The sequence below is a fragment of the Numenius arquata genome, chromosome 11 (genome assembly GCF_964106895.1).
Source record: "Numenius arquata chromosome 11, bNumArq3.hap1.1, whole genome shotgun sequence".
Classification (NCBI taxonomy): Eukaryota; Metazoa; Chordata; class Aves; order Charadriiformes; family Scolopacidae; genus Numenius; species Numenius arquata.
The window spans coordinates 3,624,828-3,636,937 of NC_133586.1; the positions used below are offsets into that span (position 1 = coordinate 3,624,828).

The window sequence follows — 12,110 nt, forward strand, 5'->3', positions numbered from 1 at the left end:
ATTACTGTTTTGTTAATCTGATTACGAATCTAAACTGTGTGGGGCCTGTCAGGTGGGCTTCTGGCGGCTGCTCCGGGTGCTGGTCTCACTGGAGTGAGTGGGATGGGAGCGTGGAGACAGAGCGCACAGGACCCACATCCTCTTCGGATTTTGGAGAGCCCTCGGAATATTTCCTCAAGCTGTCCCACATAGAATAGAAAATATGCTGAATAGAAACATGTTTGTGCTTGTATAGAGTGTTATATGAGAAAAATACCACGCCTTTTAATATATAGTGGCCATAATCTATAGTGTCAACTATTTATTGAGACTAAGAGCTGTCTTAATAGGGGAAGGCACTTGAATATGATTATGCAGTATGACCTTTCTCTGCCAACCAGATTAAAAGCATATTCTAGGCAGGTAATGGCAGGGTTATAATTCAGTTGGAAGAACTAAGCTGTGGTCTTCAAGTTTTCCCTTAATTTGCCTTTTTTTCCCTCTTTTTTTCCTATAGTGGAAACAGCAGCTGCTCTGTGCAAGAACAGGGGAGGGGGCAGGAGCAGTAAGAGGGTCACTTGCCCACCGAGCACTTTTGAATGTGAGTTTGACACAATAAATGAAATAAAGCGAGGCACCTTGTGCTTAGGCAGGTTGTGTGGGCATCGCAGCATTCCCAGGTGCTATCCCCAATTTGTCTCAGTGGTGTGATCTCGGGTGGTGGCAATGTGACCTGTGAACGTGCCTCCTCTCTGGGTTAAATCCTGGCACCAACAAAGTACCCCTTCCTTCTCCTGCCCCTTCCCCAGGCGCTCTCTGCTCACCCTCTGCCCGTGGCGAGGTCCAGGACCGTAATTGCTCTGGAGGTGCTGGGAGGTGGGAACGCGCCAAACGAGAACTCGGGGCAGAGGAGATCTAACACGGGAATGTGCTGCTCCGCTTCATCGTTTCCATGTGTGCTGAAGTCGCATGAAGTTTTCAATTCTGATGACTAACTTCTTTTCTTTATGGGAAGAAGCCAACTGACAGCTCCTCAGCCCCAACTCTTCTCTTTTTTATTGCCTTTTAACCACGCTAGCTCTGCCTTTTCCTGTAATTCATAGGCCACAGTGGCTTTCCCTTGAATCAGGAGATTTTTATTGCTGATTTGGAGCACGCTGAGAATAATCCCATTCCTGCTCATGGACTTGCCACATCTCCCTCTTTTGGAAAGGTGTGGCCTTATTTTTTTATTTTACTTGAATGTCTGGTAGTGTCCTGTATTTCAGGACCTGATGATCGGGCTTGAGAGGAGAAGCAGAGTTTGACGAGGTCCCTTTTGAAAGCAGAGTAAGAGATCCAGGTGTGCAGAGTGGCACAAGCTGAGGACAACCCCAGGCTTTGGACAAAGGCATCAGGGTACCAGTAGTTAAAGATAACAGTAAAGTATTGCAACTGCTGGGAAGTTGAAAGGAATTACAGCAGTGGTTTGGGAGGGGAGGGGGTCCCCCATATTTACGGGATGGAAAGGGCAGTATAGCAGAAAAGGTTTTCCTGGTATAAATAGTCGTTTGGGATTATTTTAATAGGGTGAACTGAGCTGGATCGTGGGTCCCATTCCCTGTTCCCTGGAGGAAGGTCTCTTATACTGGTTTTGTCAGGGCAAACACGCAGCTTCCAGCTAGCCCCGGTGGCCGGGCACGGCCCTGGATCTGTGCCATGCCTGTCTGGGGTACGAATGCCTCTGTGCTTCGTGCATGGTCAACCTTTGAGGGACCCTTTTGGGGATCTTCATCATCCTCTTCTCTGCCTGGTGGCACACACGAAGCTGTTGGGGAACTGGTACCATTCACGCGCCCAAGGAAGTGCTGCCTTTGTAACCCTTCCCCAGTGTTCTGCAGCTCTCAAAGGCAGCCTTGGCCTCAGCAACTCTTCTCACCTTCCAGCTGGCTTTTGCCAAGCGATGGTGCTCCTGTCCTTCCCTGGCTTTGCCCACTGTCTGTCCCAGCTTGGACTTTTCTTCCTTTCCCTCTCTTTTGCCATTTAGTTCTCTTCCTCTTCCACAAAGATACATCTCATCTGGTACTTCTGTGTTCTGCCCGTGGGCAGCCAAAAGGAGGCCGCCTGTTCTTCTTTCCTGTTAATTGCTTGTATTTCTTCTCCAGTTTCTATTTATATTTAATATTATTTCTGTTTAATACCATAAATCGTGGTGGCTCTTTCCTTGTGCTATTTGTTGCGTCTGACATCACAAGAGTTCATCGGTGCTGACCTCCGTATGAGGACTGCACCACCACTAGAGCAATAAAAGCCACACAAAAGCATTTTTTTCCAAGACATATCATCAAGCTCGTTAGGTAAGCAGACTGTGGTACTACCTGCTAGTTCCCAGAAGCGTGAGAGTTACTTACTGTACAAAGACTGTAAAAATCTGTCACGTACGACTCTCTGACGTATTAACGTACAGTATTAATTTGATACAGCATCCTCTTTGGGCAACAGTTCTTGCTCAAGAGCAGGCTGCCATTATGCCCAGACTTTCTTCTTCTCAGCTTGCTGTGGATGACACAACAATATAAATAAATTTTAAAACGGGAAAGACTGGCAATGGGAGGTGCAAAAAAATTGGGTAGGAAATGGAAGAAAACACAATGATAAGCAGAAGGTCAGTGGGTTGTAATAGATATGTTTCTTCTTTAAAGACTGGAGGGTTCTTTTTTCCTGTAAAATGTCAAGGGTTTGAGGCTGCAGCATTTGAAGCTGAAGTACTCTGGAGATGAAACGCACGTGGAGAGTTAGCGCGGACAAAGAAAAAAGAAATCTTCACCCAGTGCAGCTAACGCCTTTGCTCTGTTGAACAGTCATTATAGCCTCCAGGCAGAAATAGACTGACCTATTTCTGGTCAGTTTAATTAGCAAGGTGGGAAAAAAAATGGAGAACTGCCTGTGCTTTCGCTCCCCCTGGCACCAGAGCACATGTGGCATGAACACATCGGTGCTGGGTGAAACCAGAGCTGGAGGGCTGCTCCTCGCTGTCGTGCCACCCCTCTGCTCTGAGGGCCACGGCGGGGCAAGTCTGGGGCTTGGGCAGCAGGGACCTGACCATGCAGAGCTGGGAATGGTGCATTTGGAGCCATGCTGGGTCTCTGCTGGGATAGGCGATGGACCTCTGTCACTGGGAATGTTGCCTGCCCTGGATTGGGGTACCAGTCTCCCAGTGCCTTCCCATCCTGGTCCAGGCTGGAGTCCCAGGCCCGGCTCCTCAGCTAGGGTCCTGTCCTGGGGTCTCAGTGCTGGGCTGGGGTCATGTCCGGGCTCTCAGTCCCCAGCCCTGGATCCAAGCACCCACACTCTCTGGGGCCCCTCTCTCCTCTAGGGCAGCTGGGCCGAGGTTCTGGGGTCCCGGGGTGGGATGCTGGGTCGGGGTGGCCCTGGTCTGTGGTGCCCGGTCAAGGTGCCGGTCCCTGTCCAGCGGTCCCGCTCCAAGGTGGTGCCCTGGGAGCCGGTCCCCGTCCCGGGGGAGGTGGTCCCATCGCGGGTCTCGGTCCCCCTGCCCCACCCCAGGGTCCAGGCCCCCACCGGGGCCCCTCTCCCGGGCGGGGACCGCCCCCCCGCTCCGCCAGCGGGGCGGGAGGCGGGGGGACCGGGCCGAGCCACCTCCCTCCCTCCCTCCCTCCACGGGGGCTACTCGGCGGCGGCCCCGCCACCCCCGCCGCGGCCGGGCGGGGCCATCGGCGGCGGGCAGCGCGTCGCGGGCCGCACACGGCGCCTGTGCCGAGGGGCAGGGCCGGGGAGAGGCGGGCGCCCCTTCTTCCCTTCCCCTCCCTCTTTCCCTCCCTCCGCTTCCCGTCCCTGCCCCTTCCCCCATGGCGGCGCTGGGCGACACGGCGCGGCTGGCGGCGGCGGCGCAGCGCGGGGCGGCGGCGGGGCTGTGAGGAGCCGCGCGGGGCCTGCGCGGCGCTGGGCGGGCATGGCGGGCCGCGGCCGCCGCGCCTGGCTCAGCGTCCTGCTGGGGCTGGTGCTGGGCTTCGTGCTCGCATCGCGCCTCGTCCTGCCCCGCGCCTCCGAGCTGGCGGCGGCGGCGCGGCCCCGCCGAGCCCGCCCGCAGGGCTGCCGCCCGCCGCCCGCCGCCCCGCCGCGCCGCCCCGGCCCGCCGGCACAGAGCTTCCTCTTCGTGGGGGTCATGACGGCGCAGAAGTACCTGCGGAGCCGCGCCGTGGCCGCCCACCGGTGAGCGGGAGTCGGGGGGGGGCGGCTCCGCTCGGCTGCCGTCGGCCGGGCTCGGGTGGTTTCGGTGGGCTTGGCTCGGCTGGGTTCGGCCACGCTCGTGTGGGTTCGGGTCTGGGCTCAGCTGGGCTCGGCTCAGTTCGGCCGCGTTCGGGTGGGCTCGGCTCGGTTCGGGTGGGCTCGGCTCTCGCACGGCCGTTTGCCCTGGCGGAGCGGCTGAGGTAAGAGACTCCGGGTGGGAGCCCTTGAGGCCGGGGTTACTCCACCGGCCCCGGGACCGCTCAGCCCTTCCCCGGGGCAGGTGTGAGAGAGCCGAGGGGCCCCCTCAGAGCACAGTGAGACACGGCTCCCCTCGCACCGGCCCGGGTGGGCAGCGCTGGGGCACTCGTCCGGCGGCCGCGCCGGGCTGGGCCGTGGGGTGAGGGGAGAGAGGTGCCCCGGGCTCTCCTCCGCTGCCTGGACAGGTCGGCGGAGACGTGAGGGCGTTGTTGAGTGGCGTTGATGCTCTCACACGGTCTGGTCGAGTCGGTACCTGGCAGGCAGGCAGCCCCAGTGGTCTTTCCTGAGGGTCAGGTAGCCCCACTGTAGCAAGGGGGCACCTACTACTGGTCACCGGGATCGTTGAAGTGCTTTCCTCGGTGCTCCTACCTTGGGCATGGCCACATCACGCTGGTGCAGTCCTTGACTGCTGCTCTGAAGAGAGCCAACAGCCTGATAATAATAAAGTTTGGAGAGTGCTGTAACCCCCTCGATAGGGAAAAAAGACTATTGCGCCAAGCCAAGAGCATGTGCTTAGGAATGAGACTCACTTAGGAAAAGGCATCTGGAAACAAAGAGTAAGATCAGCCTTTGCTCAGCACAGCTGTTGCTAAGGGTGGACCAGGTAGCGAAATAGCTTGAATGGGGAAAGTCAAAATGCTCCTAGCTTCATGCTGGTGAAGCTGGTGCAGAAACAGGGGTCTCTGAGCTGTGTGTTTATTACCTGAGTACACCCGTTTTTGGAGCAGGGATGATCTTTGTGCTTGGCACTGCACGCTGCTCACTGTGGCCCGTGGCGTGGTCTCCAGCCGTAGCTGCATATTGCCGCCAGCGCTGCGTGCTAACGGGACTTCTGTCCAAAGCCTCGGCAGCATCAGAATAATCATCTCTTCTGTGAGAGACGTGTCTGTGGCTTTGGAGAAACTCTTCGCTCTGCTGAAATATGCTTATTGCTCCGGCATTCGCGCCAGCAGGCAGTGCTGAGAGGCTGCGTGGGAAGCCTGATTGGGAAATCTGAAAGAGTTAAGAGCTAAAATGTCAGCTCGGGTATACCCCGGCTCCAATTGAGCACTGCACAGGCAGTGCCGTCAGAGGAGCAGCCAGGAGCTCTGGCGCAGATTTTTCTCTAATAAAACATCCCCTTTAGTCTTGCACTGGAAGAAACCCTTCTCCATGTCCTGCCTGCCTGGGTTGAAAACTACTTGGCCCTATTGGCCGGTAAGAACAGAATGGCAAAACCATGTATGACAGACCATCTCCTCCTCCCCCTGTCAAGCCCCAGTTTTGGGAAATGGTAGCTCTCGTTACATCAGCATCAAATGCAGTAAAATTGCTTAATTTGGGCAATCTGAAGCATGTTGTCCACCAACGATGGTTTTAATGGAAACATAATTCCTTCTTTCAGCAGTAGACCTGTAATTAAGTTACAGAGAGTGTGTGATTGATGCTTTGAAATGGGTGAAAGAATCTGTTTCTTCAGGGTTATGTATTCTTCACCATGTGGGATGGAGCGTTTTGGATTGCAAATCTCAGGAGCTGTGTAATTCACATTTACATACGGAAAGGCTGGAGTCGTGTTGGGACATCACATAACAGGTTTTATGGCAGAATAGTTTGTCTAGCGTCCATCAGATTTTGCATCAAGAATTAGAGAAAGGGAAATTTATCACAATACTGTCCAGAGATGAATGTTAGTTGTGGAGCGTTTCACATTGCTGGTGTGGGAAGGATTCTTGTCCCTGGCTTTGCCCGTGCTTGCTAAACAGTCCTGTGGAAGAGCTGGGTTTACAGAACCAGATCTGCAACCTCTGCTCACACAAAAAAAATGGCTAAAGATGGAACTTAACCAATTCAGCTAACGGCATCGGGCTCCTTCAGCCCTGGGAAGCAGCTCTGAGTATCGCTTTTTACTGCATTGCTATTTTGGTTTAACCTCTAGAGATGATGTCCGCTCTGGGAAAGGATGAATAAAGAGACCTTTTAACATTGCGGTAGGGCTAAATGCATTTTTCTCCCCTATGTTGGTAAAAGAAATGAGCTAATATCCTGGTGACAGGAAGACATCTTTGGGGAAAAGTGGGGAGAGGGGGAGAGGAAGACAAACCTGAAATCTTAAATGGCTTTTGATTGCCATGAAGTACTCAAGCAGACAATTGCTGGGATTACTACATTGACAAAGCATCCTGGTGAGCTGAATCGCTGGCACAGCCAGTGAAATGGGAAGCTGCTAGCAAGGCATTCCCGGGGTGGCAGCGTGTGCAGAGCCTTGATACCACGCTAGCCAGAGCGCTGAAAGGAATTAGGGATTCATAGGCTGAATACCTCCAAATTGCTGTGGCTCAAAGGCCATTTACAGACACAGCTAAAAGGGGCCTGAGCGGAAAGCATTTGCTGATCCTTGCTGCTGTGAATCCAGATAGAGTCTAACAAGAGGGGAAGCAATCCACTTCCTGAACATCAATCATGAGCAAAATGACCACTGCAAGGCAAAATGGGCCTGCTGGATTTTCGGGAGATGCTGGCTCTTTGAAACAGTCGTGCTTTTGTAGTCTGCGAGGCAGAGAATAAGCTTTTAGATCTACAGGTTTTCGGAGGGGAGATTTGTAGCTCCAGCAGTTATTGCATCTGACAGCCAGGTTAGCAGAGCTTCCCTTCCAGGAGGCCGGTGAAGTGCAGCAGCAGCAAACTGCGGTGTCACATCAAAGGACAAGAAATAGTCAGGAAAAGAGCTGTGCAGGAAGGAGTTAAGGTACGGCTGGAGTTCAGGGAAAGTGCAACAATATGTGCTAATGGTTTTGCAGTTGAGGGGAGTTGTCCTAAAAGAGCTGCAGGAAGGAGAGGATGGCAATAAGCAGTCTCCCAGAAGATTTAACTCTGCTGTCTCAGGAACAGACATATCAGGCGGTTAGGCAGCTAACCCTTTTTTTTTTTTTTTTTTTTTTTTTTTTCTGGCATAGCAGCTAGATATCCTGGGAAATGTGGCAGGAGACTAGTGTGAATGCAGTTAATGGCAAAATGCTGGCCTTTGGCAGGATCTCTGCAGGAGCACAGCTGCAGTACTCCTCAGTTTGGGACAGTCCCCACTCGAGGCCAGCCACGCGCATGAGGACTGAGGGATGCCCTTCGGGAGGCACCATTTTGAACGTGCTGCCACCCTGTTCCTGATGGCTTATAGGAAACAGACTGCACTGGAATCTAAATACCTGAGTGCTTGGAAAAGCTTAAGTGAAAGGCAGCCAGAAGGATTTGGGGTCTAAAGGAGTTTGTATTATCTGTCTAAGCCTGCAGTAGCTGCTGCAGAAGTGTAATACAAAACACATTTTTGTATTGCTTTTAAATTGGGAGCCCAGGTCGAGGCTGTTGGGTGGTATTTGGTTTTGGTCCTTTCTGGTTGCGAGTGAGGTAATATGATGGATTGTGGAGCATGCGCTCTGGCCTCTCAGGAGGAGATCGTGTGAAGTGACTTTGAACGTCGTGACAGGCGATCTGCGTTTTGCTTAATGCATCGATCATACTGCAGTATCGCAATAGTGAGAACCTGGTGTGTCCTGCTCTTGTATCCCCTAGCAGAAGTATGACATACTTGGGCTTTCTGAGCAGTAAGCAGTTACCTAAAATTTGCAAGAATGCTTAAGGAACAGTATGAAACAAGTTCAGTGAGGGCAACTGGCATGGATGCGTGGGGGACATGGAGAAACAAGGTCACCTACGTACCCTAAAATAGCCATGTGGCCCAAACCTCTGGGACACGTGGGCTTTGATCTTAATCTGAATATTGGTATGCCTATGGATGATGGATCTATTTCTGTCCCTGTTTCCACAAGGAAGGTGGATGGATATCGATGGACAGAAAACTGGCATCACTTTGAATAAAAGGAGTTGAAGGACTGTAAGGAGCTGTAGAAGCTGCTGGGTTCTCCGTTAAAGCTAGATACCAAGCTGTCCTGCAAAAAATTGAAAGGAACTCCTGCTCAAATCTGAATTCTGTAATGCAGATCTTAACTGACAAGCTCTTTTAAACCCATTTGGAAACTTAAAAAAACGAGCTTGTTTTTCTGACCTCTCGTGATGATCATCTGCAGTACCGCATGTAGAAGCAACGTGCTGGTGTTCTTGCCCAGTTCTCCTGGCTAAGATGTGGTTCATTGCTTCCCCTGTAGCAAGCGTTGCTGGAAAAAAGGGACCTTGAAGAGCAGTTACACAAAACTAGCCCTAATTCAACGTGAAATTTAGCTGAACCATGTATTCAAGAAATCACTCTTTTAGGTCTATTTATCTTGAAGAGTTCTTCACAGATTATGATTTCCTTCAGCATAATTATACAAGTTGACTCTTTCTCAAAACTTTAAATGGTTTCTCTGATCTCCTCTAAGGAAGGTTCCCAAGCTGCAGACAAAAAACAAATACATTTTTTGTAATCATCTTCAGTTTGGGTCTCTACAAAGGGAGCACTGTCTGCGTAAAGCTGCTGACCATGCTTCTGCTGAGTCTGCAGAGCTGATAACAAAGCAAGGTAATACAAATAAATAATAAACGGTGGAAACTGAATATAAAACATTCCAGATCTGTGCTCCTCCTGCTCCAAGCTGTGACTTTTAAACGTTGTCTTAAATTAAGAAATGACTTACCACAACATTTGGTGACTAGAATAGTGGTTGCTTTTTAGAAGATTCTGGGTTTTTTTAGCACTCTCTTTGTGCACACAGTTTTCTGTATTGCATGAATACCTGTACCAGCTGTGACCAAGTCTTTGCACCCACTTTGCTTGTGTCTTGCTCGGATAAGGGTACACACAGGATATCCTGTGCGCAAAACCAGTTAAGGGGTGGTAAAATTGACTTGGTAGCCACCAATACTGGAATAGTCCTAATGTCCTCTGCTAAGAGGTTTCTTCTAAGGAAGCGTTACCTAATTTTGCTGTGTTTGTGTTTGTTTAAATTGCACTTTGATTCCCTTGTCAACCCCTAGCTTCTAGTTTGCTGGAGTTACGTGTCCTGTGTGCTGAGAGAAACCAGGTCGCACCCAGTTGTGCATGTTTTCAGCGCTGCTCCAGGGGAAGGTAATAGAGAGCCTCGCTGTCCCGATTCATGCACATCCTCCGGTTTAACCGAGCAGATTCACGTTACACGGAGGAGATAAGGTTGGGATCTGTCAGAGCAGTTCAGTTGCTGTTTTTAAACGACTGGTTCAGTACACGTATCAGTTGTGTGCAGAACCTGATATTTCTCTCTGGACAGAATCGAAATGGCCTTAAGGTTGGCTGAGGCCACCAGTGATCACTGCAGTGGAGATGGTCTCTGCAGATATAGATACAGGAGCCTGGTGGCAGAAAAGTTGTGACTACATTCCTTTAAACAGCTGAGGGTGACAGAGGAGCCCCCGTGGGGGAAAGAAGGGCATCAAGTGTTGCTAAAAATATTTTCCCTGGTTTTTATTATTATCAAACTTAAAATTCATTTGCAGATGCGGTCTGCAAGTCTGATATTAGAGAAGCCTTGACCAGGCAAGTAAAGTCAGCTGGTGGGAGTGGGTGCTGGTGGGGCCACAGGAGTAGGAAGGTGTTGAGACAAGAGCTCTGTGCCTGAGGAGCGGAAGGCGTCAGGTTGCTGCCCATAACCTGAGAGCAGATATAGTAAACTGGACTGGGGATGGGAGGATGGGCAAGAAACATAACTGTTAACAAGCTGATCTGCAGAATTGCTTGTGATTGAGCCAGGTCTGATTCTTTGCAACGTCAGATAAAAAAGTTAAAGGTAGCTTTGATCAGAATTCCCCTACATTTACCAGTCCTTAGTTCTGCTGATAGCTGGGGTCAGAAAAATGTACTTGTAGTTCATCTTACAATTTGTGGTTTGGCTTCTTTGCTGGGGTGCAATGACATGTTTCCTGAGCAAATTGTTCTGTATTTCTCCCCAAAAAGGGGCCGTGTGGAGCAGCGAGCTGTGGCTTAGACATAAGGAGCAGCACATGGTGACTCCCATTGTTTCAGCCTCTGCCGAGCGGCGCTTGCATTGACACAGACAGGCAATTTTTTGAAGTGGGAGCATATTTGGTCTGTCTGAGTTTGAACAAACGCTCAAAGCCACAGTCACAAATAACATGGCGAGTTGTCCCATCCTTGAAACTGCGTTGTCGCAGGAAATGAACAAAGGCTTAGTCAAGCTGTGCTGGGGCATGGTCGCTGTGAGATCGCAAGGCTGAAGTAATGTTGTGGTGCCGACCCAAGCCAGACACTGATCCTTAGGGTGTGGTTATCACTTGGGCATGGTCTTTCTACGTGCGTTGCACCCCCCACATATGCAGGAATATATCTCTGGTTTACTCCTGTTTTAGTATGAAACTTAAATATGGCCCAGATCCATGAAAAGATGGGGTCAAACTGGCTTTGAGCTGAGGGGTTTAATGCAATACAAGAACTGGAAATCAAACATACCAGGGTTTATGGATGTACATGCATTTTGTTCCCTCTCCATTGAATGGGAACTCTTCTCTTGACCATTCTTAGGGGGGTCCTGAGATGAGGGTACCCGGTTGGAGAGTAGAGACTGAAACTTGGAGTGATAGAAGACATCCTGCATTGTCCGTAGTTCGTAATCATTTCAAAAGCATATCTTTCAAGATATCAAGAGCCAAGTCTGAATATTCATTGTTTGCTTTTGAGTAAAAAAAAAAAAGGCAATAAGCAGAAATTTCCATAAGATTTTAGCTTATAACTTCCCCTGGTGATTGTCTGAAAAGTGCCCCGGGTCCACCCGGAACTGCATTGGGAACTGGTCACAGTGGGTGAGATGAAGTGCCTTTACTTTCTATGAGATTAAAATTGGAATGGATCAAGTACCTTTGATGAAGAGGTTTTTAAAACTTAGATTGGGAGTTGATATGGGAACTCCAGATGATATGTGTGTGGAGTGTGGGTGTCAGAAAATAAACAGCAGAACTTCCTTAATAGTTAGTGAAAGTTCAAGATACGAACATGTCTCATTTTAAAATGGGCAGTTTTAAGTGCTTTAACAGGATGTGACTTTATAACCACTACTACTGTGCATTAATTGCATCACTGCATTAAAGGCCTCGTGACCTCTATTGTGAAGTGAAGGGGAATGTTTCCATTGGCTTTACTCTGTGCACTTCAGGGAAGCTGGGATCTAAACTTTTTCAATGAAACACTACCCAGGGCAGTAAGAAATCCAGAAGACAAAGCTTTTAAAGTAATTGGGCGATATTCATTACACAAAGCTGTATTAGTGTGTTGGGGGTTGGACTGGATGATCTCCAGAGGTCCCTTCCAACCCCATGTGATTGTGTGTACTGTTGTCAAAGTTGATGTTTAGTTAGTACTTGCGTTTCCCGGTGGGACTAAACAATAATTCTTCTGAAATATTTTTACATTTCAGACTTTGTACGGCAGCTAATTCTGGAGACTTCAAGTTTCAGATGGTCTGTACTGCCCAAAATCTGTTCTGCTTTTGGCAAGAAACCTCTTGTTGAGAGGCATCTGGTGAAAGTGACAGTGATCCATTGAGGGAATACTTGTCCTTTAACATGAGAGTGTTTTCACATTCAGCTTTGAATATAGGTTATATTCTGAGCATAGGCGCTAAACATAATTAGAAAATAATTTCCCCCTATACAAAAAGGGGCAAAACCTGTTGGTTTACCAATGAGAA

At 50.0% G+C, this 12,110-nt stretch overlaps 1 protein-coding gene across 1 annotated transcript in view; it reads left to right on the forward strand.

Moving 5' to 3' along the window:
- Positions 1-3,928: 3,928 nt before the first annotated feature.
- Positions 3,929-12,110, forward strand: part of CHSY1 (chondroitin sulfate synthase 1) — a 76,572-nt gene continuing 68,390 nt past the window's right edge. Inside the window, exon 1 of the mRNA XM_074156377.1 lies at positions 3,929-4,188. Within this exon, the coding sequence (XP_074012478.1) occupies positions 3,929-4,188 (260 nt within the window). The remainder of the gene's footprint in view (positions 4,189-12,110) is intronic.